Source organism: Thamnophis sirtalis, unplaced genomic scaffold (assembly GCF_051295495.1).
Source record: "Thamnophis sirtalis isolate CommonGarterSnake01/CBP01778 unplaced genomic scaffold, rThaSir2_p1.2 scaffold_1, whole genome shotgun sequence".
Lineage (NCBI taxonomy): Eukaryota > Metazoa > Chordata > Lepidosauria > Squamata > Natricidae > Thamnophis > Thamnophis sirtalis.
In genome coordinates, this window is record NW_028261381.1 from 89179341 (window position 1) to 89200047 (window position 20707).

Below are 20707 nucleotides of genomic sequence, written 5' to 3' on the forward strand. Positions count from 1 at the left end.
AATATGTGTATATGAAGATAGCATCTGTGCCTGACAGTTGGTAGAACTCTATTATTGTTCCTTTATTTCCCCCCCTTCAAAAAAAAAAAGGAAAAATAACAAAAGCCAATGCAAAAACTACTGAGGTTGAGTGTGTTGAATGCACTGGAAATGTTTGGCATAATTCTGATTGAAAGAATAAAAAAGTTGACAGTGAACAAAATTTGGAAAGTACAATAAGGCATCGCAATAAAGAAGGAATGTATGGATCAGATTTCTGTTCTTTAATAACTATTTAAAATGTATGAATATGAGAGGATACTGCTTATTGGTTGATTTAGAAGAAATTGTTTGATAAACTGAATAGATTTGAATTCAAATTGATTCAGCAATTAGCCTCATACAAATATGTGTTATCTCCCCTTGTTTATTATATTTTTGGTTAAGTACATAAGAAATTCTTGTAGTGGTGTTAGAAGTGTGTTGGTTGAATGCATGTAATTTTTGCATGAACACTGATTGATTTTATTTATAAGTTCCAAATAACTCTTACAACTAAAAAAATAGCATATAAAATGATATTAATAACTGGAAGTGCAAAATATTAAGAAAATTAAAATAGGTCAGACCAAAGAAACAAAACAAAACAAAGAAAAGATGACTTCACATTTCCCTGTCCCCAAGGCCTGGGACAACAGCCAAGTCTTTAGTGATTTCTTAAACAACCCAAAGGATTATGTTATTTTAACTTATTAAAATACAAATTAAAATGAAAATAGTGGGAAAATGGGGAACGGAAAAGAAGACAGAAAAAAATATAGGGTAAAGAGGAAAAATCCCACTTGTGGTCATAAATTGAGGATTATCAAATCAATAATTAAATAATTTCTACTACCTTAAACTATGTACTATGTATATGTACTACCTTAAACTACAGGTAACTTGATAGCAGTGTTCTAATATCTGAGGTGTTGCCATAAAGAAGAGGGAATCAATCTACTCTCCAAAGCACCTGAGGGTAGGACAAGAAGCAATGGATGGAAACTAATCAAGGAGGAAAGCAACCTAGAACTAAGGAGAAATTTCATGACAGTTAGAACAATTAATCAGTGGAGCAATATGTCTCTAGTTGTGGGTGCTCCAATACTGGAAGTTTTTAAGAAGAGACTGGACTACCGTTTGTCTGAAATGTTACAGGGTTTTCTGCCTGAGCAGGCAGTTACACTAGAAAACCTCCAAAGTCCCTTCCAACTGAGTTATTCTGTTATTCTTTACTAATGGTTTACAATGTAACATTTCAGCTGTAAATAACTGCAAATTGTAAACTTAATTTGAAAAGCAACTTCTATATTTGTGTATGTAAGAGAGAAAAGATTGAGTGCACTGGATTTTAGCAGCAAATATAATAGAGAAAATGGGATGTTCAGGTTAACTTTTCTAAAACCTCCATTATATTTCTGATTTAAATAGATCTCTGTTGTACATGTATTTTTTCAAAAAGTAAAAGTGATCTGTATTTCTCAGGATAAATAAAGTTGTTGTACTTTAGATTATTTACTACATGTAATTTACAAATAGAAATTTCCTCAGATATTGTATCTATATGACCTAAAATTAATCTCCATTTTTTAAATGCAATAATCTAGTAGACATGCTACAAAAATAAAATAGATTTTTCATCTTCTCTTCCACCTGATAACTCAAAAGTGTTCATGAATTTGAGATATTCTGGATGGACCTACTAAAGAATTACTCTGGGCAGAAAGGCATTAGATAAATTATATAAGGAAATTATAAACAAAGATCTTTAATCAAAGTTCTCACTTTGTCTAGAAATATATCTTAGGTTTTTCCTTGGTAACAAATACTTAATTTCTATCTTCCTAACCTTGCAAAAAATAGATTGATAGCCAAGTTAGCAGACAAAAATTAACAAGTATTTACCCTTTCGAATTTGAGTTTTTCTACTAAGATATTATGCATGGGGGTCATTATTTTAGGAGAAGAATTAGGAAACCAGCTGTTAAATGGATCATTTGTACAAGACTTTATGAGCAGTATAAATCTAGGCAAATGTAGATCAAGGCTCAGAAACAAGTATATTTGGTTTTATGAAGCAAAGGTGAAGAAAAGTGATTTGCAGATGAGAACTAAAATGTTGCTTTCTGATCAGCTACAGAGGCATGCTAAGGTGAATTTTAATTATGACTAAATTGTGGTATTACTCTTTCATACCCTGAACATCTGTTCCCTTCAGGAATGATGATTTATGCAGGCTATCAATAGAGACAGCTTGCTACAGCTTATGTCACGGTTTGCGGAAAGATGGAGTCGTAGTTCCAAAAATATCAGCTTTTATGTGGATAGCAGCCAGTATGTTATTAAGGTAATAGGTGAATGGGAGCATGATATGTTCGCTTTTAATTCTGAAACTAAATATTTACTTTACTTCTTTTCTTCCAGACCATCTGTTGTTAATGAAGAATGCAACTTGGACACTGAATGGTCTCATTTTTCCTAGAGATGTCAAGAGAAGAAAAGCTGAGCCTGTACTTTCCAAACGTATGAAGAAACTTATAGAAAAACCTATGATCAGACTTTTGGTGTTTAAGAACTGCATGGGACAGGATGGTTATGAAATAGCAGCATCTCCAAACGAAATTGAAAAGGTATATTGAGATGTGGCATAGCAAAATCCAAGTATATGAAGAAAGTTTTCACTTTTTTATTATTTGTAATTGGTCCATTTAGATATATGATTAGAGTTTTCAGCTGAGGAGGTTACAACAATATTGTAGGTACACCTCCCATAGATAATTGAATAGATTCCATTATGCATTGTTATGTTTTACTTGGTTGCTTTACTGTATCATTAAATCCATTTTGGGGGTTTAGATTTGGGATAGAGACTTGGGCTCATGCAATTCCATTAATATTTATATGTGGAGAACTAGAATTGATCTACAGATTTTTGTAAGCATAAGTTTGCTTTATAGTTCATGTTTAAATTTCAGAAGAAGAAAAAGAAAACAAATCTGAAGAAGTTGAGCATTACAGAATTGGACATGAAAAGAAAGGAACATAGATGGTTAATAAATGATGTTTGGAGCAAGTAAATTAAAAATGTGGGATGCCTGGGCACTTCTTTCCCTCAGATAGGTCTAATTTCTCTATTCCCAGCTTTCACTTAAAAATATCTATTTTATAGGAAAAGGTCTCTTTCTGCTTAAAAGTGTTTTCAATTAATGAATGAGTAGACATAGCAATAATGAACATACCCAATATGAAGATGGAAGTAATATTTGCACATTTGTTTCAGAGGTGGGATTCAATTTTTTTTACTACTGGTTCTGTGGGCTCTGTGGCTTTGTGGGCATGGCAGGGGAAGGATACTGAAAACTCCCCATTCCCTTCCCAGCCTTTAACCTGCTTTCCAGCTCCGCTCTAGCTATTTTTATTATGCACTTGCCTAAAATAGCAGTCCCACAAAATAGTGCAGCAATAATCTACATTAAATAGTGTGTTATCCTGTTTCTAATTTCTTTTTCATGGATGGAATTTTTGCAAAGGCTCCCTATTTTTTAAACTGAATGGATTAATTTTTTCTTCTTTTTTTCACTTTTGCTTACACCTATGGATTAAAATTTTCCTTGTTTTTTTATAATGCTTGATTGGATTGATTGGATTGTTTTTGATTCCATTTAAGAGTTTTTTTCTTTCTTAAGCTTGGAATATAAAGAAGATAATAAGAAGGATTATAAAGAGGGTTGTAACAACAGGAGGAAAAGCAGTTACACTGCCACTTAGAGGCTGGAGGCTGGATACATTTTTTTTCTTTCTCTTTGATCATTTGAGATTCAAGGTTCTTTCAGTTTGTTTACTGAGAGTGATAGTAGGAAGAGCACAAGTTGTTTATATAGGTGCTTTTTGGGAGTTCTATCATTAGCTATTGGAGGGAAGACAACATTTTGACTTGAAAGATAATAAATGAACCTGTTTGAAGTTTATTAAAATAGCCTTGAATCCTATAGTGGCAGTGGCTACAAAATTGAAACAATGGCACAGCAGGAAAAAGAAATTGTAACATTGTAAATGATTATGTTTGAAATTCAAAATCTATTAGTTGTGACAGAGAAAAATGAAAAGAGATTGGAGAATATGGAATACAAAACAGAAAAAATTGATGGAAAAACTGAGAATGTTTATCAAATGAAGAATGTGGAGGACAGAGTTCAAAAAATGGAAGAAAAAATGAGCAAAGAGATAAGAAATCTGTGGATACTGACAACAACGTGAGCGTGGTTGGTAATGGCAAGAGCGAAATATGGAAAGGGGAGATAGATGGATTAGAACTCTACTCTAGACTTCAAAGCACACAAGAAGAAAAGAGAGAAAAATTGACGGAGATAAGGAGAGAAATCTTGACAGAAGCACCAGTGATAACCAAAGATAAGCTGATGGAAAGAGCTGGTGCTGGGTTTCGAGCTTTTATGAGATACGAAAGGAACAACATGTTGCGAAAAGAGGTTCACACAAGATTTATTAAGAAAGTAACTAGAATATTAATGCTACAAATGACAAGAGATATAAGACTGCACTATTACTGGAAAGATACAGGTTGATGCAATGAAAATGTATAATAAAAACTAAGCTACATTTAGTTTACTGGTAGTATGCATAAAATGAAGTGGCAATAGATATAGTTAAATAATGATTAATAATGGTAACAATACAGTGATACGTTCTGGTCTTGTTTTCTTCTCAGCTTTTTCTTTTTTCTTTTGAATGGTGTGTAAATATGGTTTATTTCTATGTGTCTATTGATAGTTGATTTGTCTGAATGTCAAGGCTCCAGGAATTCCTTAGTATTTTTGGATTTGGCTTGGGGTAAGATGCCAATTGAAATTGTTATTGATTTTGCCCATATGTTCTGAGATCAAGAAGTTTTCATTGTTTCTTCTGATGGCTAGTTGGTGTTAAAGGATTTGTTCTACTACTTGTCTGCCTATGTTGTATAGGCTGTCCGTTGCTTTTTTGGGGGTGGGGGTGTTCCTGGTTGTAGTAGTGTGTTTCAGTTCATCTGAATAATGTTCTTATATAGCTCCTGCTTTGGAAAGTTGGGTTGTTACTTTGACAATGGAGCACTTGGTTAGTTTGGGTAGCTTTTCTGATAATTTTTTATTTCTAATTTGCCATCTTTTCCACTGTTACTGCTGAAATACAGGAAGGGCGGTATGTTTTCTTCTTTACTTGTGAATTGTATTTCTTTAAACTTCTTGATTGTTTCATGTGTTTTCTCTAGTTGTTCCTTTTTATTATTTTAAAAGTGTCTTTGTCCACATATTAGATTCATACTTTGGGTTGTATGTATTGGCGTCCTATAATTTCTAGGTGCTGCATTATGATTTGTGCTATGAATTAATTCTGTTTCTGTGTTCCTCTGATCTGTGGCATAATTGTCTGCATTACATCCAAGTAAACTTTACTGCCCTATTTTCCTACATCCCATCCAAATGCATATCCATGGGATCACCATTCTTATGATCCCTAGCAGGGCCTTAAGGTAATATCTTAGAAACTATGCAGCAGAAAGTAATGCCCTAATCAAGAAACTATGAAGGAAAGAATGTCCCCTGCCAACACTGGCAGGGCAAGCCAGTAAATTAAAAAGGAGCAAACCCCACACTCACCAATGCTAATATTGTTACCTAGTTGGGTAATGAAATGTCTGCAATCACACAACCAAGCTCAAGGATCACCAAGGACCCTATAGTTCAAGCATAGCTATATATTCTCCATAGAGAAAGCATCCAGGAACGGGTTAACTCTGTCTGTCATCCAATCGGATGAGTCTACAAGTTGTGATGACATGCCTCTTCTGGTAGCTCCTCCCAGCTTGCAGACTCAGTCTATCTTAGGGCAAGACATGTGTTTAAATTCTCCTCCATTCCTGAATGCTTTATATCTTTCACAACATCCAAAGAAATCAAGAAAAGGGGTTTTGTTCTGGAAGGCTGACTCCCATCAACAGCAGGTAGAGCAGCCTTCTGTCGCAGTGGCTGGAGCTTCTGCCCGAACCTGCTGAAGGCCATCAGATGGCAGTTGGCCAGGTTCCAGCAGCCAATATACGGCAGCACCCACGAACATTGCTCCAGAATGCTGATGCCTTGCGCAGGCTACAAAGGGTGTGCTCACGAGTTTTCACTCCACAGTGCTAGCCCAGGTCTTACAGAATGATTCCAGTGTCTCAAGGCACCAGCAGGCCTCAAATTGCAAATTCGAAGTCTGGGTGCCATTTTGAAGTCACACCACGATGAAAAGGCTCCCGGGCACCATTTTGAACAGGCGCGAAGGTGAGGTGAGCCCCGGGGGTCCTTTTAACACCGTGTAGAGCCCAGATCAAGGAGGCAATTCAGGCCTCGCCTATATTAACTATAAGCACTGCCCATATACCTTAGTATAGGGCCAAAGAAGTGAGGCCAGAATCAGAGGGAGGCCAAACAGTAGGAATGCCTCGTGGCAATACAAGATGGTGGATGCTACCCCTGGAACTTTAGCCACAGTGACAGAAGTCCCTCAGATGCCTTCCCTCATGGAGAGGGCACTGCAGGAGCTTCGGGATCTAGGCCTGCCAAGAGAAGACTGGATTCAGAGTCCAGATCAAGGGGCACAATAAGAAGGCTTCCAAGGTCACAGAGAGAGCTTATTTTTCCTGTTACTTTATTATTCAGGCAATCAGCTTTTTGCACTGTTACAAATGAATATATTTGTATTATTTATAATAATGTTAAAATGAATTGGAATAATATTGTGAATCTTCAGATTTACTGAAAATGATCCTAAATGGCTGAGATACCATTAACAGCTAAATATACTTATGTTAAAAACAATAATATTTAAATATTAATGCTTCTGGTTTTGATTTTGTTTTAAGTTTTTAGATATTTGTACCATGCGACTGAACCTTACTTCACCAGCAAAGTATATATACAATATGCATGGCGAAAAAAAGGAAGATCTCCTAAATGGTAAGAATTGTACCATTAGCTATTATAAAATAACAAACAACAGCAGCAGTAGTATGTATGAAATGAAGCAACCAGTTCATGCATGCGTAAATATTTGAATGCTAAACATAAAAATGTTTATAAAGAGGTAGCTTTATTGGGGGGCAGTGTAGCCTATGATTTCAATAATAAATTGAATTTTTCATGTCAATCAAATCATATTATTTAGTCAATGACCAGATCAGTTTTCAAGAGTTTCCCTATAAACTCTCTTGTACAATTGGAATTTAACTCATTTAAAATTGCTACTTCTAGTTTTCATCTGAATAAATACTAATTTTTCACTATTCCTAATTGAAGTAGCATCATTATAGAGTAGCTTTCAGTTTTTATGTGTATGTATGTGTGAATTTAAATTATTTGGCTGTACACAGGTAAGGACAACATGTATAGTAACTATATGTGGTTGAAAGAAGAAGAAAAAAACTCCTCAAAAGGTCTAGATCAGGGTGTCTAATTTGCGACCCACGGGCCAGATCTGTCACATGCTGGGCACATTTACCCCCATTTTAGTGAAAGAGATAAAGGTCACAAGACATCCCGTGATGACAATGTGATGACACCCCTGGTTTAGATCATTGCAGCAAAATTAAGCACCCACAAAAATGTGTATTATTTCTCATAAAAGTTAATTTGGCAATGGTATCAATATTATAGGGTTAAATTCCTATATTGTGCTTTACATAAGCCCAATTGAAACTGTTAGTGATTTGCCAAATAAATATCTCATGTTAAACGTGCCAATAGGGTCTGTCTGTGTGTGTGTGTGTGTGTGTGTGTGTGTGTGTGTGTGTACAAAAATGTAGCTAGACATATAGCAGGATTGGTACATTGGTAGGATTATTTGATACAAATATTCTTAACAAATGTCTTCTAAGAGGACTGAGAGCATTTAACTATTATAAGAATTGAGAGAGAGAGTCACTATTGTTGATTTGAAAAATTGAAGTGAAAATGAATAAATGTCACTTTGCGATTGCCATCTACAATGCTTCTAGTATGTTTGTTTTTACCTGAGAAAAAGACAACATATATTTGTGACATGCTCATAGCAACATTTGGAGAAAGAGTTTCAAGGATTGGAGCAGTAATTGGATACATTTCAATTCATGAGAGAAGATATGTGTTAGATCAAAGGATTAGAACAGGAACTCTCACAGAAGAAACTGATCTTCTTGAAGGAGAAAATCAAAGATATAAGCTCAAGGGATGAGAGTGACAACCAAAATAAGGAGCAGAAGTTATTCTGTGTCATGGCAATTTGAATACAGTTCTTAGGCCTTTGCAGGGGAAAAAAGAAAAGAGACTAAAGAGGCATTTGAGGTCAAACAGGAGACAGGAAAATGAACCTCTGTACAATATTGAAGATGTAATGATTGAATATTAAAAGACAATTATAAAAAAAAATAATGAAAAATGTAATGATATACTCTAATTCAGTACAGCAAAGAACTGAATAAAAAAATCTGAGGGGGACTGGTGGTTCAAACAATACGTACGTACATTCAGTGAGTAACCTGTTGGCTTGTGAAGAATACTGTCTGCCAGTAGCACAGATTAGGGTACTAGAACAACTCCAAAGTCTTGTCCTCGACTTATGACCATTCATTCAGCAACTGATACACTGCTGAAAAAAATGACTTATGTCCTGTGCACAAAGTTATAATCATCACAGTGTATCCACAGTCACATGATCAAAATTCAAGTGCTTGGCAGCCCATCCACAGTATACCACAGAAGTGCTTCAACTCCTCCTAACCCCCTATTCCCGCCCATCTATGCTCTTTTGGCTGCCCTTCATCTTGCTTTATGGAGCAGCAAGCAGCCCTAGAATTGCATGATTATGGGACTGCTTGCCACTCCCTGGGAAGCTTCAGCCTGCCCCAGCAAGCACCAGGAAGCGTTCATTCACACAGATGCCTTCTCTGTTTGTTCCATGCAGCAGCCTTTCGCTTTTTTTGTGCCCAGCCATCATGGCCAAAGCAGAAGTGACTCAGTGCCTTTGCTGTCTCCTTTTCGCTCCTTTGTTGATTTCTTTTTGCTGCCTTTGCTGTCTCCTTTTTGAACCCATCAAATGCTTCCTACACATGGTTCCCTGAGCCTTCAGAACACTGCACTTTCCTCGCAAAGCTGTGCTGTCTTTTCAAGGAATTAATACTCAAGTATTATGTTCAATTCTGAGCCTCAGACCTTTATTTTTAAGAAAAATTCAGATAACTTGAAAGAAGCTAAGAGAAGGACACACAACAACAAAAAATAAAAAAGTAGAATTAAATCTGGTAAAGAGAAACTGAAGGCAGGGGGAATGTTTTAGCCATGAGAAGAGAAGCAGTAATCCCATAAATCAGGGTATGAAATCATGGATTTCAGTAAATTTGACAGTGGATCCAGTTATGCAGTGATATGGTAGTATCTTAAAGAGTTGAATGAAAGATTGAAAGTGATCAATGAATTCCAGAGGAATGGGCTTTTCATAGTTTTCCCTTGTTTATCTTACTGAATGAGGAAGTAATTGTTATGCTGTATTCTTTCATAGGGAATTATTGGAACTATTTTTCATGTATTTATTTATTTTCAGTCAGATAGATAGATTATATACAGGCTGTATATAGTTGTTTATATTGTATATATATTGTATATATATTGTGTTTTATGAGACTTTCCTGGATTACAGACTATTCCCTAAATCTTTATAACACAAGTTTAAATATTTTTTATATCTTTGTATTACAGTTAGGGCTACAATTTGATCATGGGCTTGTAAATCTTTTTGCAAATTTGGAATTTGCAGGGAACATCTCTGTCAGTGCTGCCAAGCTGACCAATGACTGGAAGTCTTTTATTTCCACATATTGAGCCCAATCTCAAAGTCATTCATTTGTAAACTAACAAAAATAACTTAAACCCTTGTTCATAAAAAGAATTCCAACTTAAGAATAACATACCATCCTGGATTTCCTGTCCATACAGCATGGCTTTGTTTACATTTGTCAGGAGGTTTTCTGAGAGGAGATACTGAGAGAAGATGGGTTTCTGAAAACCATAAATAATTTTCCTGAACATACAGTAGCAACCTCATGCAATATTCTATAGTCAAAAATGTTTCTGGATGCAATGGGCAGCAAATGGGAAATACATGCAATTACATGTAATTAATGACACACAAATATCATTTATGAAGATAGAGAAGATTGAATGTAGCTGAATGTAAGATCAAAGATTCAAGGATTATGGAGAGTAAAATATGGCAAAGGAGGGCTGAAGAACATTATATTTTTACATAGAGATGAATTTTGGTGATGGACTAGCAAGAAGTTTGGTACACGTCATCAAATAAAGTTAATGTAAGTAAAACAGCAGCAGAATCTGTGGATAATTGTCAGATATTATCTAGGTTAGAAGAACTTCCCTTCTTCATTTTGGTTTCTGAGCATAGGAGTTTGGCCCAAGCAGAAGCCCTCATCAGAATTCACTCTATAATAACTATAACTTACTGTATAGTAGGAAGCCTGCCACTTTACACATGTCTGAATGATTAGCTACTATGTTCCAGTTTGAATGTTGTAGCAGGCGCATCTTTTGGGATTGTACCATCTTTCAGTGAGTTTACTTTTTGTCTACTTTTTTTTTTGTATTACCCTTACCATTTTTCCCTCTCTCATTTTACCTGATTCCCTCCTTCCCCTCCCAAATAAAAAACTCTGTGGTGGTGTAATGGTTAGAATGCACTACTGCAGCTAATTTTGCCAACTTCCAGGAGTTCAATTCTGACTGTCTCAAGGCTGACTCAGCCTTCCATCCTTCTAAGGTCAGTAAAATAAGAGGCCAGATTTTGGAGGGCAATATGCTGACTCTGTAAACTGTTCAGAGAGGGCTGTAAAGCACTATGAAGTGTATATAAGTCTAAGTGCTATTGCTATTAGGTCAAAAGTATTGATGGTTATTAGTTATATACTGTCATAGTACAGTTTAGGAATATACTAACCTTAATAGCAAGCAACCATTTATCTATTGACTATATTGTGCCTTCTTTCCTTCTCCTTGCCTGACTTCAAATAGAAGTCATTTGACATTTACAGTAGTTGCCTGGGATTTTCTGCTGTATCTTTTGGAAAAAATATAGGATACAAATAGTATGCATATTTTTTAATTTCCAAAAATATATTAAATAAAATAGCAATATGCTAACTTGTTTACTTTCAAACACTTCATAGCCACCGGTAACACGGTTATCAAATTACAATATTTTGCTGCTCACACCGCTTGATCATCAAGTTCTTGGTTTCTCAAATCTCTGTGCTGCCTATACTCTAGCTAATACCCTATCATGTATACCAGCAAGGAAAGCATAAGTGGAACTGGAAATTCTGCAGAATTACAACATATTCTTAGAAAACCTCTTGTGGGAGAGAATGCCTCTCCTGTCCCAAATAAATGAAAACCGAATATCTTAATTGACTATGTGTGAATTGATTGCTGAGAAAGGGATGATTGGGCAGTAGGAGAAATAGAATAAGTGACACATCATTACGTCTCTTTTTTAAATTCTACCCTCTATCTGCAACTGTTCATTTATATTTATTACTTTTATATTGCATTTCTTTAGTTATATACAGAGAAATAGGAGGCCCTTGTTGATAAAGTTCTTTCCAGTTGGGTACATACAATATACAATATTCTTTTGCTAATGTTCCTGTATATGTCATGCATGTATGTCAAACCACTTAAATGTTATATGTCTTAGTGGTTATGAAATATTACTCTTCCTCTTCTAGCTTCTAGCTAGCTTCTAGCTTTTCCATTTTTCGTCCCATGTGTGGCTCCAAACTCAGGAGATAATTGAGTATACCATATTGTACACTATTAGAAAATTACTTGTTGGGAGCAATATGCTGACTCTTAGAGAGGGCTGTAAAGTACAGTGAAGAGGTATACAAGTCTAAGTGCTATTGCTACTAATATGGGATTTTATTTTTACGAATTCTCAAATAAAATTGTTTTTTTAAATTTTGAAATCTCATAAGTATTTCCTTACTTTAAAGAAAGTAAGGAATCTACTTAATATATTATCTTTAAAATAAAACGTAAAGTTATCCCCTGGTCAAGGTCAGCCTCTGGTGATTACATTCAACACTTTTTTGGCAGCATAACAGGGTTACTTGGCTACTGCTTTTTCCAGAATAGGTTTCTGTATTTCCACTTTAGCCAACATAATCTGAATTCACACCCATACATTGCATTATCTAAACCTTAATATATACATTCTTCCATTATAACTTATGTTCTGACAAAGTTTGATTCAATTTATTCTCTTTGATTAGTTTGCCAGGGCATCCAGATAACAAGCTAAGTAGTATTTTTCATTCATACTTCCATTTAACAAAGTCTAATGTAGGGTAGTTATTGTTATAAAGTAGGTGTAATCATTTTTAAAGCAAATAATACAATTTGCAAGTAGTAATTAGTTTATATACACTTTCAAGTCTTTGAATAGGTTAAGTATCATGAAATATTTGACATGTTTTTGTCCAGTTAATTTCAGTGATTTTACTGGATACAAAACTGTATAACTTCCTACTATAATCAGTAGGATTTAAAATGTCTTATTGTTTCTTGATTAAAATCTATCGTGTTCCAATTTTTTGTTTTTCTGTTCCCTGATTCTAGTTAACACCTTGCATAGTCAGCTAACATGCAGTAGTACTAGTGAAGTTATAACCTATGAAAAATACTAAATATAAACATAACTAGCTTTACTAATTTGAAGCTTAAATCACGACGAAAATGATTTGTGGTCATGTTTAAATTGTAATGCTGGATTGTCTTTGTCATTTTCTGAGTTATCTATCTGCATGGCTTACACTAAGAGCAAAAGAGAATTGGGTTATACTGTTAAAAGCTATTTACATATGCTTTTACATATATTGTAATATGTTTATTTTCTAGTTTAACCTCTTTAGACTTTTTAATATAGAAGATAGGTTAAGTGATAAAAGTAGGAAAGAAGCATAAAGTCTATTGGAAAACTACCAAATGTCCTCTGCAAATAGGACCTATTCAGAATCAGTAAGCGTATGATGAGTGAAGTGGTTTTGAATATCGTCTTTAGAATCCATGCTGTTAGAAGGCCAGCCCTGAACATGGCAACTCTTATTTCTACACACAGTACCTCTTCACTCTCAATTTAACCTAAAAATCTGATGAACCCATTACTCCATACTTGATTTCATGGAACAAGGAGTAGATATAGTTACAAATGATCAATCACAAGCCGTGAACCAAAGCAGTAAGGCATTAACAATTCACACCATTTTGGTCCACTTGCTCAAGCAGAAGATGTGCCAGCATATTTAATGGACAGCAACTTCACTCAGTTTTAGAAAAGACATGACTCATGATGCATTTTAGAAATGAAAAGATTTTGTGCCTGCTAACCATTTGCACATCAGAGTTCAAAAACTTCTAAACAATTAACATAAGTGTGAACTCTTTCTGAAGGATGAAAAACGAGTATCTAAATTAAATTTACTCAGGTAGAGTATAAAATGACCAAAGAAATGCTCCTTTCCCAATAAAATCATGTACCATTCAATGGAATTGTGTAAATCAGCATCTTGTGAAGTAGTATGTAACACTGCAGACCCCACAGGCATCTGCCGTCAATTTAATGGGATCACTGAAGAAGCAAGGCAGCTGTGAAAGATTGCTTTAAGTACAGCAATCATGTGCTTGTCATTCTGTTCAATAGTGGAAAAATCCAAATTCGGATAGGCATCAGTATTTAAGAGAATGATTGCTAAAGCTTCTCTCATAAGTACCTTGGGGACAATAAGATTTGACATATAACATGTAAACAAAAGTACACAACAGCTGTTAAATTAGTTTTGTTTGAGTAAAATATGTCGGGATCATTTAATATAGCATGTGTTCTCTCAGTCAGTCAGGCTGAGTCTGCAGACCACAGTTTTGAATATTGTACACCAATAGCTGGGAGGACACAGTTGTACAGCCATTGCCAAAATAGCAGGGAAAAAGTTTACTCAACTAACTATACCTCTTGATTACAAAAGCCTTATTGTGAACATAAGAAATACAGTTGTATGTTCTTTATTTCAAAAGTTTCAATTCTCAGGCAGTTGGAGGGGGACTCATCTTAGGGATCAGATTCAGTAGATACAACAGTCAAAGCATATTGTACGGCTATATTAAATGCACTATGTGTTTCCCTTCTTTTCATTTTCTTGGATATATTTGTCTTCATCATTAACATTGAGAACAAATCTGAAGAAAACATGCTTAATTTAATTTAATGACAACTGAAGTTAGAGGTTCTTTCAGTTTTCAGAATCTTTAAACATTAGATATTTTATGTCATGATTTTCCTTTAAGTATTTGTTTAATAATTTAAATCGTAATTTTTCATGAGGAAAACCACAAACAGATATAAATTGAGCCTGTATGATTGTAAAACAAATTAGGAATTCAGTAGCCAATATTAATTTGGTGCTCATAGGTCTCTCTTATGTACACAAAACTAATAGAGGTAGGTTGCTATATAACTCTTTAAAATCAATAAATTTGATGTCCATTTGTTCAGCACTTCATTTCCGTGTGATCTCGTAAGTTGCAGACTCTCTAGCAATTGTTTGAGGAGTTACTTTGCCAAAATATGTCATCTTCTCCTCCTTCCCTTTTAGTCATCCCATTTGATGACCTATGCTATTTAGTACAATCTCCCATCCTGAAAGGAGAATTTGGAGAAATTTTGGAGAACGGTTGGAAACGTGTTTGTTTTGGGACTTATTGATGTTTTAAACTTTTTTGAACATGTTACGAGTACTTGGGCAAAATGATAGCTGTAGTGTGCATGGTTAAATACAAAGGTACTCAAAGAACAATCAGTCATGTATTTAGGACAGATACAATTAGAAGATTTAGAGGATGAATTCTAAGGAAAAACCTTAATATCTCAACTTCTCATTAAATTTAAAAATAAGGCATGGACTCTTTAATAGGGATTCACAAACCTATTATAGGTATTTCTGAACATGTAATGCTTTGCACTTTCCTGTTCTTTAGTAATCTGTACAGTTCTTCCGAGAAGGGTGGAGTTATAATATTGATCATAGCTATTTATATAAGTCTTCAGTTGGTCACAGTGCTGTAGAAATAACATTATTAAATAGGGAAGAAAAACAATAATCAGAATGTACTTAGAATCCTCAAGGTTTTATTTCCATTGTTCTGTGTCTTTATTTATCCAACATACTATCTTGTATGAAAAGGCTCTAGCTTGGCTTTTCCTGTCACAGCTAACCTCTTCTGTACATTTCAAGTAGCCAAAAATAAGAGATCAACTTATAATATCTTTGTCATGCCCATCCCCGTCCCCCTGGTTATTTGGTTCTACTGCCAAACATTAAAAAAAAAGACCTATAAAATCTATTTGAAAATTAAAGCTGTTATTGGGAAACAAGTTGATGCTGGAAGGTGGTGGTTTACTTTGCAATGTGCTAGCTTACAAATATCAAGGAAAACAGCTGAAGGCCCTCTGGTACCTGTGAGTTCCACATTTCTTGACTTTGCTCTATACTATGATGTTTAGTGACAATCAGATCATTGGGCTAATGCAAAAACAATTACATAAAGTCCATTGATTTGTCCTGTGCACAAATTGCTTTCATTTGTAAATATATTTACTTTGAAACCAATCTTATGATTTCGAAGACTTTGCTTCTCTGTAACAGTGCTAACAATTTACTTTTTGGCTCAATAGAATGTTTAAAGCATATTGCAATATATGAATCGTTATTACAAAGACATTACAAATAATGGAGTTTGACTGGAGTGTGATATTTTGCCTCCCACAAGACTCTAGAATGTCCTACTATTAATCTTGATTATTGATCCAGGATATATGGAAATATTAGTACTTTTATCACTGTGCAATTAATGTATGTTTCATTTGCCTCTTCATCATCAAGCTTCTGGAATTCAGGCATGCTAGATGCTTCATTCTACAGGTAGTCATTGACTTACACCCATTTATTTAGCAAGTTACAACAGCACTGAATAATGTAACATCAGTCCTCATACTTACAACTGTTGCAGCATCCCCATGGTCTCATGATCAAAATTCAGGCCCTTGGTAACCAATATGTATTTACAGCAGTTGTAGCATCCCAAGTTCATGTGATTTCCATTTGCAACCTTCCCACCCAGTTTCCCACAGATAGATCAAAGGGGAAAGATAGATATTCTTAAAGATTGCATGATTCACTTAAAAACTGCAGTGATTCACTTAAAAGTATGGCAAAATTGGTGTGCCTCACTTAGCTATTCACTGAACAACCATTGCTTAGCAATGGAAATTCTAGTCTCAGTTGTGCTGTAAGTCAAAGAATACTTGTATTTTCATATCTTTAATCTCTCCTTTTGTTGGACATTTTCTTCACCCACTGATAGGTATATTAGAAGTCCCTTGCAGCTAATGTTCAAAAGGCAGAGCAACAAAATACTTTCAGACCAGCTTCTCAACTCAGTCTGATCTGTTTTTGGAGAGAGGATGTCTATGGAGATTCTCAGTCATCCAGGTCATGGTTGTCCCAAAGGTGCTTTTTCAGGAGGCAACTGGACTTGTTTTTCTTTCAAGCTGTTTCTCTCCTCATCCAAGAAGCTTCTTCAGCTCTGACTGGTTGGTGGAGAGAGGATGTTCATCTTTTAGGATCCTGTGATATTTAGAATTTCAAAAACAAAAAGTGGGCAAAGAAACTTCACACAATTTTGATGATAGTAATTATCTGACCATTTCAGTTGGGGTTTCAGCTGGGATATGGTATTGCTTTATTTTCTTTAGTGGATGGCCTATGCTAGAAAGAGTATGGAAAGAATATGGGCCTACTGCTCTTCATCAAACACTTGGTACCAGGAAGTGTTATCAGAGTATTCATCTGAACTCTGAGGTTATAGACACACTATTGAGGTTATAGACACACTATTAAGTCCATAAAATGATATTGGAAGATTACTGTTTGATATCCAGAGTGATGAAGTAATAATATCTCCACAGGATTCCTTCTTCCTCATCTCACCTGCTGATTTGTATCTATGTGAAACTGCTCAGGAAGGTTCTTTTGGAGTAGGGCCATAGCTGTACACAGTAGGAATATGGACTGTTTTGATTGGGTTTGGAAAGGGTACCTTAGAACACAGCACCTGCTGTGATTCATTACAGGAGTTGAGCCTATTTCCAGGATTGCATGGCTGCAGCAAAAGCCTCTTAGCAAAAGCCATGTCATCTATAAAATGATAGTTTTAATGATTTGTAAACAGGTTAAATGTTTATGCTCTTACTCATCCTGAACTACCTCTTCTGAACTGAACCTGTATGCTCTTTGTATGCATATTGCACACAGCTCTACTACTTCTTACCATTCAATTTATACTTTGAATGCTGCATAAATTCATAACACGCTGGATGGGGGAAGTTAATCTGCAATTAAATCCAGATAAGGTGAAAGTTTGGTAACTAAGAGATTGGATTTCAGAATCAATTCATTTTGAATATTACACTCTTTGGAAAGAAGATCTGTAATAACAGAATTCTTCTTGATCAGTAGCTGCCAATGAATTTTCAAGTGGGGGCTTTGACAGGAAGCCATGCAGTTAAGTGTAGTGCACCAACTGTGATCCCTACTGAGCTTACTGGATTTGGTGACATCCGCCTTCATTTTTGCAACATACTGTGATGATTGGAGGGTGACAAAGGCAATGTAAGGCACCTCCTTCCAGATGATGTTCCAGCAAGAAGAAAGTTCTGAGATAGTGTGATTGAGAAGTTCAGATAGAAGGACAAATCTGAGGATAGAGCCTTTCCTGGAAATCATGACCTTTGTCAGAGAGACAATATTAAGAATATTTTTAATGCGGAGCTAGATTAATATTGATGCAATAACTGAAGTACCGAAGAACTGAAGTAAAGGAATCTATTTAAAAATGTTCATGTTATTTAATAAAATAGTTTGTTCCATTACCTTAGAAATTTAAAAAAAATTCTAAACCAGAAAAGTGGTGGCAACAAACCAAAAGATAAACAAAAAAAAAAAAGATTTATAATAAGGAGAGGTTGTGACATATATTCTACATTGAGATGTAAACTAAAAAAAATTGAGATTTACAATTTATTTAAAATGTGGCAGGCTACTAACTGCTAAAAAGGACAAACAATCTAGAATCTGTGTAGGTTATAATATTTCTTATTTTCATATGTGTCAACTAAATAAGAGCAATTAATTGGATGAAGCAAAACAACCCCAAACCCTTGGGTATGCCCATAGGTAAAGATTCCTACATTTTGTAGTGTTAAAAATGTATTTATATAATGCAAACACAACACACACGCGCACACAGACACACACACACACACACACAGACTCTGGGGTTAGGATTAGGCAAGAAATAAACACTACTTTTAATTGCTTACTTCTATAGAAGATAAAACAACAATTTCTCCCTACATTTTATTGGAAACAAGAACCCTTTTCCTCCAGATTTTCTAATCGGAAGATGAAACTATATACTTTTGCTTAAGTTCTGAAATTCTGGGTTTCATTTTGAACACAGCAACTCTCATTCACCATAGTTAAAGAGGAGAAAAAAAGAATATTGTTTTGCCTTAATTAGACCAGGGGTGTCAAACTCGTATCATCACGGCAGTGTCACATGATGTATCACAACTTTTTCCCTTTGCTAAACTGGGCGTAGGCATGGCCAGTGCATGATGCATCCGGCACACTGGCCGTGAGTTTCACAGCCCTCTTCTAGATTATTAAAAATGTTGGGATTTGCAATCCCTAAGTTTCTATCTTGTATTATTAGTATATAAGAAACAGAACTTGTGTCATAATGCACATCTGACAGTTTGCCCATTCTCTGGATAGTCATGCTTTTGGTGTTCTATTTCCAAGCATAGCTATCCTTTTCTCCTTCCTTTTTAGCCTAGTTCTTGTAAGTTCTTACCTCAGTCTTAGTTTCCTCTTCTCAGCTTCCTCAAAGCCATTCTTTCCCTTTCCCATCTTAATTATCTATGCAGAGCCTGGGTCTCTGGCACAATAGACTCATGCTTTGGCACAGTAGACTCATGCTTTCATGCTTAATCACGGTTTCTATAGTATAAAAGTCAATTATGAACATTCAGGTTACACACAAAACTCTGGAACTTCAGTTGTTTTCCGTACTGCTGCCCCTGCAATATGGAAATCCTTCCCTCAGAGGTGAGGTGGGTCCCCACTTTCCTAGCCTTCCATAAAAGGGTCAAAACCTGCAGAGATGGGTTCGGACTGGTTCAGCTGAGTAGGTAGTAATTCAGCTGGCCACACCCTTGAACCGGTTCTACAGCGCTGCCATCTTGGTTTTTGGGCATTTTTCACCTACTCTGCATGCAGACATAGTGCGCATCAAGCACGTGCACGTGCCCAAAGCACATCCCTGAGCAAAATGGCAGTAGAAGAAGCTGAACCCACCCCTGAAAACTTGGCTCTTGCATGGGGAACACAAAGAACCATGCAATTGTGGGGTTGGATGGGGCCATAAGAGCACTCCTTCTGCCTTTTATTAATCAATATTAAATTACAATCTTGGAATGTTTTTATTTCATTGATTTTTTATAATGTTATAATCTCATTTTTTAAAAAAAAATCTTAAACTAATTGTAATATTCTAATATTAATGTTATGCACTCTTTTATATGTTTATTATACTATATACTGCTCAGAACCTCTCCTTGAGGGAGACAGGCAGTCTAGAAACACTTTACATCAGATTGGCAAACTTGACTAGAAACAAGCGAAAAAAGATAGAAACCCACATCCTCTGTTTTATAACCCTCTTGGATGTTGTAACTCACATTTAGGATTGCAGTAGTCTATGCTTTTATATATAGGATTAATCATAGAGCACCCTACTGCCACAAAATATCACCCAGGAATTCCAGGGTTTTAATTTTGCCTCCCAATTTCCCAACATCTCAGATTGACAATTTATATATGTCATTTAGAGGATATTTACCATGAAAAGTAGCTAGTTCAAGATCAGTTCATCAATGGAAGTTTGAGAATTCTCTTTTTTAAAAACAGTAGGGTGAAATAAACATATGCAGCAGGGGTGGGTTTCTCGCCCCGTTCCAACCAGTTCGGTTGGAACGAGGCCGGTGGTGTCCTCGCGCATGCGCGTGGTGCGCGCATGCACGCACATGGCGCACGCATGCGTACTAGCGTCTGTGCGATGCTCCAGCTGCTCCTGGAGGATCGCACAGGTGCTGTATGCGTCCTGCGCATGCGTGGAAGCGCAGAATTCGGCAAAACCGGGTAAGGAGCGGGCGTGCGGGCGCGGGGGGGGGGGCTTTGCCGTTCCCGGAAGTTACTTACTTCCGGGTTCGGCGACCAACCGGATCGCAGGGACCGCCGCGAACCGGTTGAAACCCACTCCTGATATGCAGAGTGGTTCTCTCTATCACTGAACAATATTGTTTTTTCACTTTTCCCACTTATTTAAAAACAGTAAAAAATATAAACCTTAAGCAGAGCTTTGTTCATTTATCACAATTGCCTTTCCTTTCCACTCTGCACTTCTCTGTTTAGAATTTAAATACTCCTTCCATTGCT

At 35.8% G+C, this 20707-nt stretch overlaps 1 protein-coding gene across 2 annotated transcripts in view; it reads left to right on the forward strand.

The window, feature by feature from the left end:
- The window catches only part of DCDC1 (doublecortin domain containing 1), a 265682-nt gene that overhangs the window by 38780 nt on the left and 206195 nt on the right, over positions 1-20707 (forward strand). For both annotated transcript variants that reach the window (XM_087718678.1, XM_087718686.1), the window contains exons 6-7: positions 2443-2648; positions 6914-7007. In XM_087718678.1, coding sequence (XP_087574804.1) covers positions 2443-2648; positions 6914-7007 — 300 coding nt within the window. The remainder of the gene's footprint in view (positions 1-2442; positions 2649-6913; positions 7008-20707) is intronic.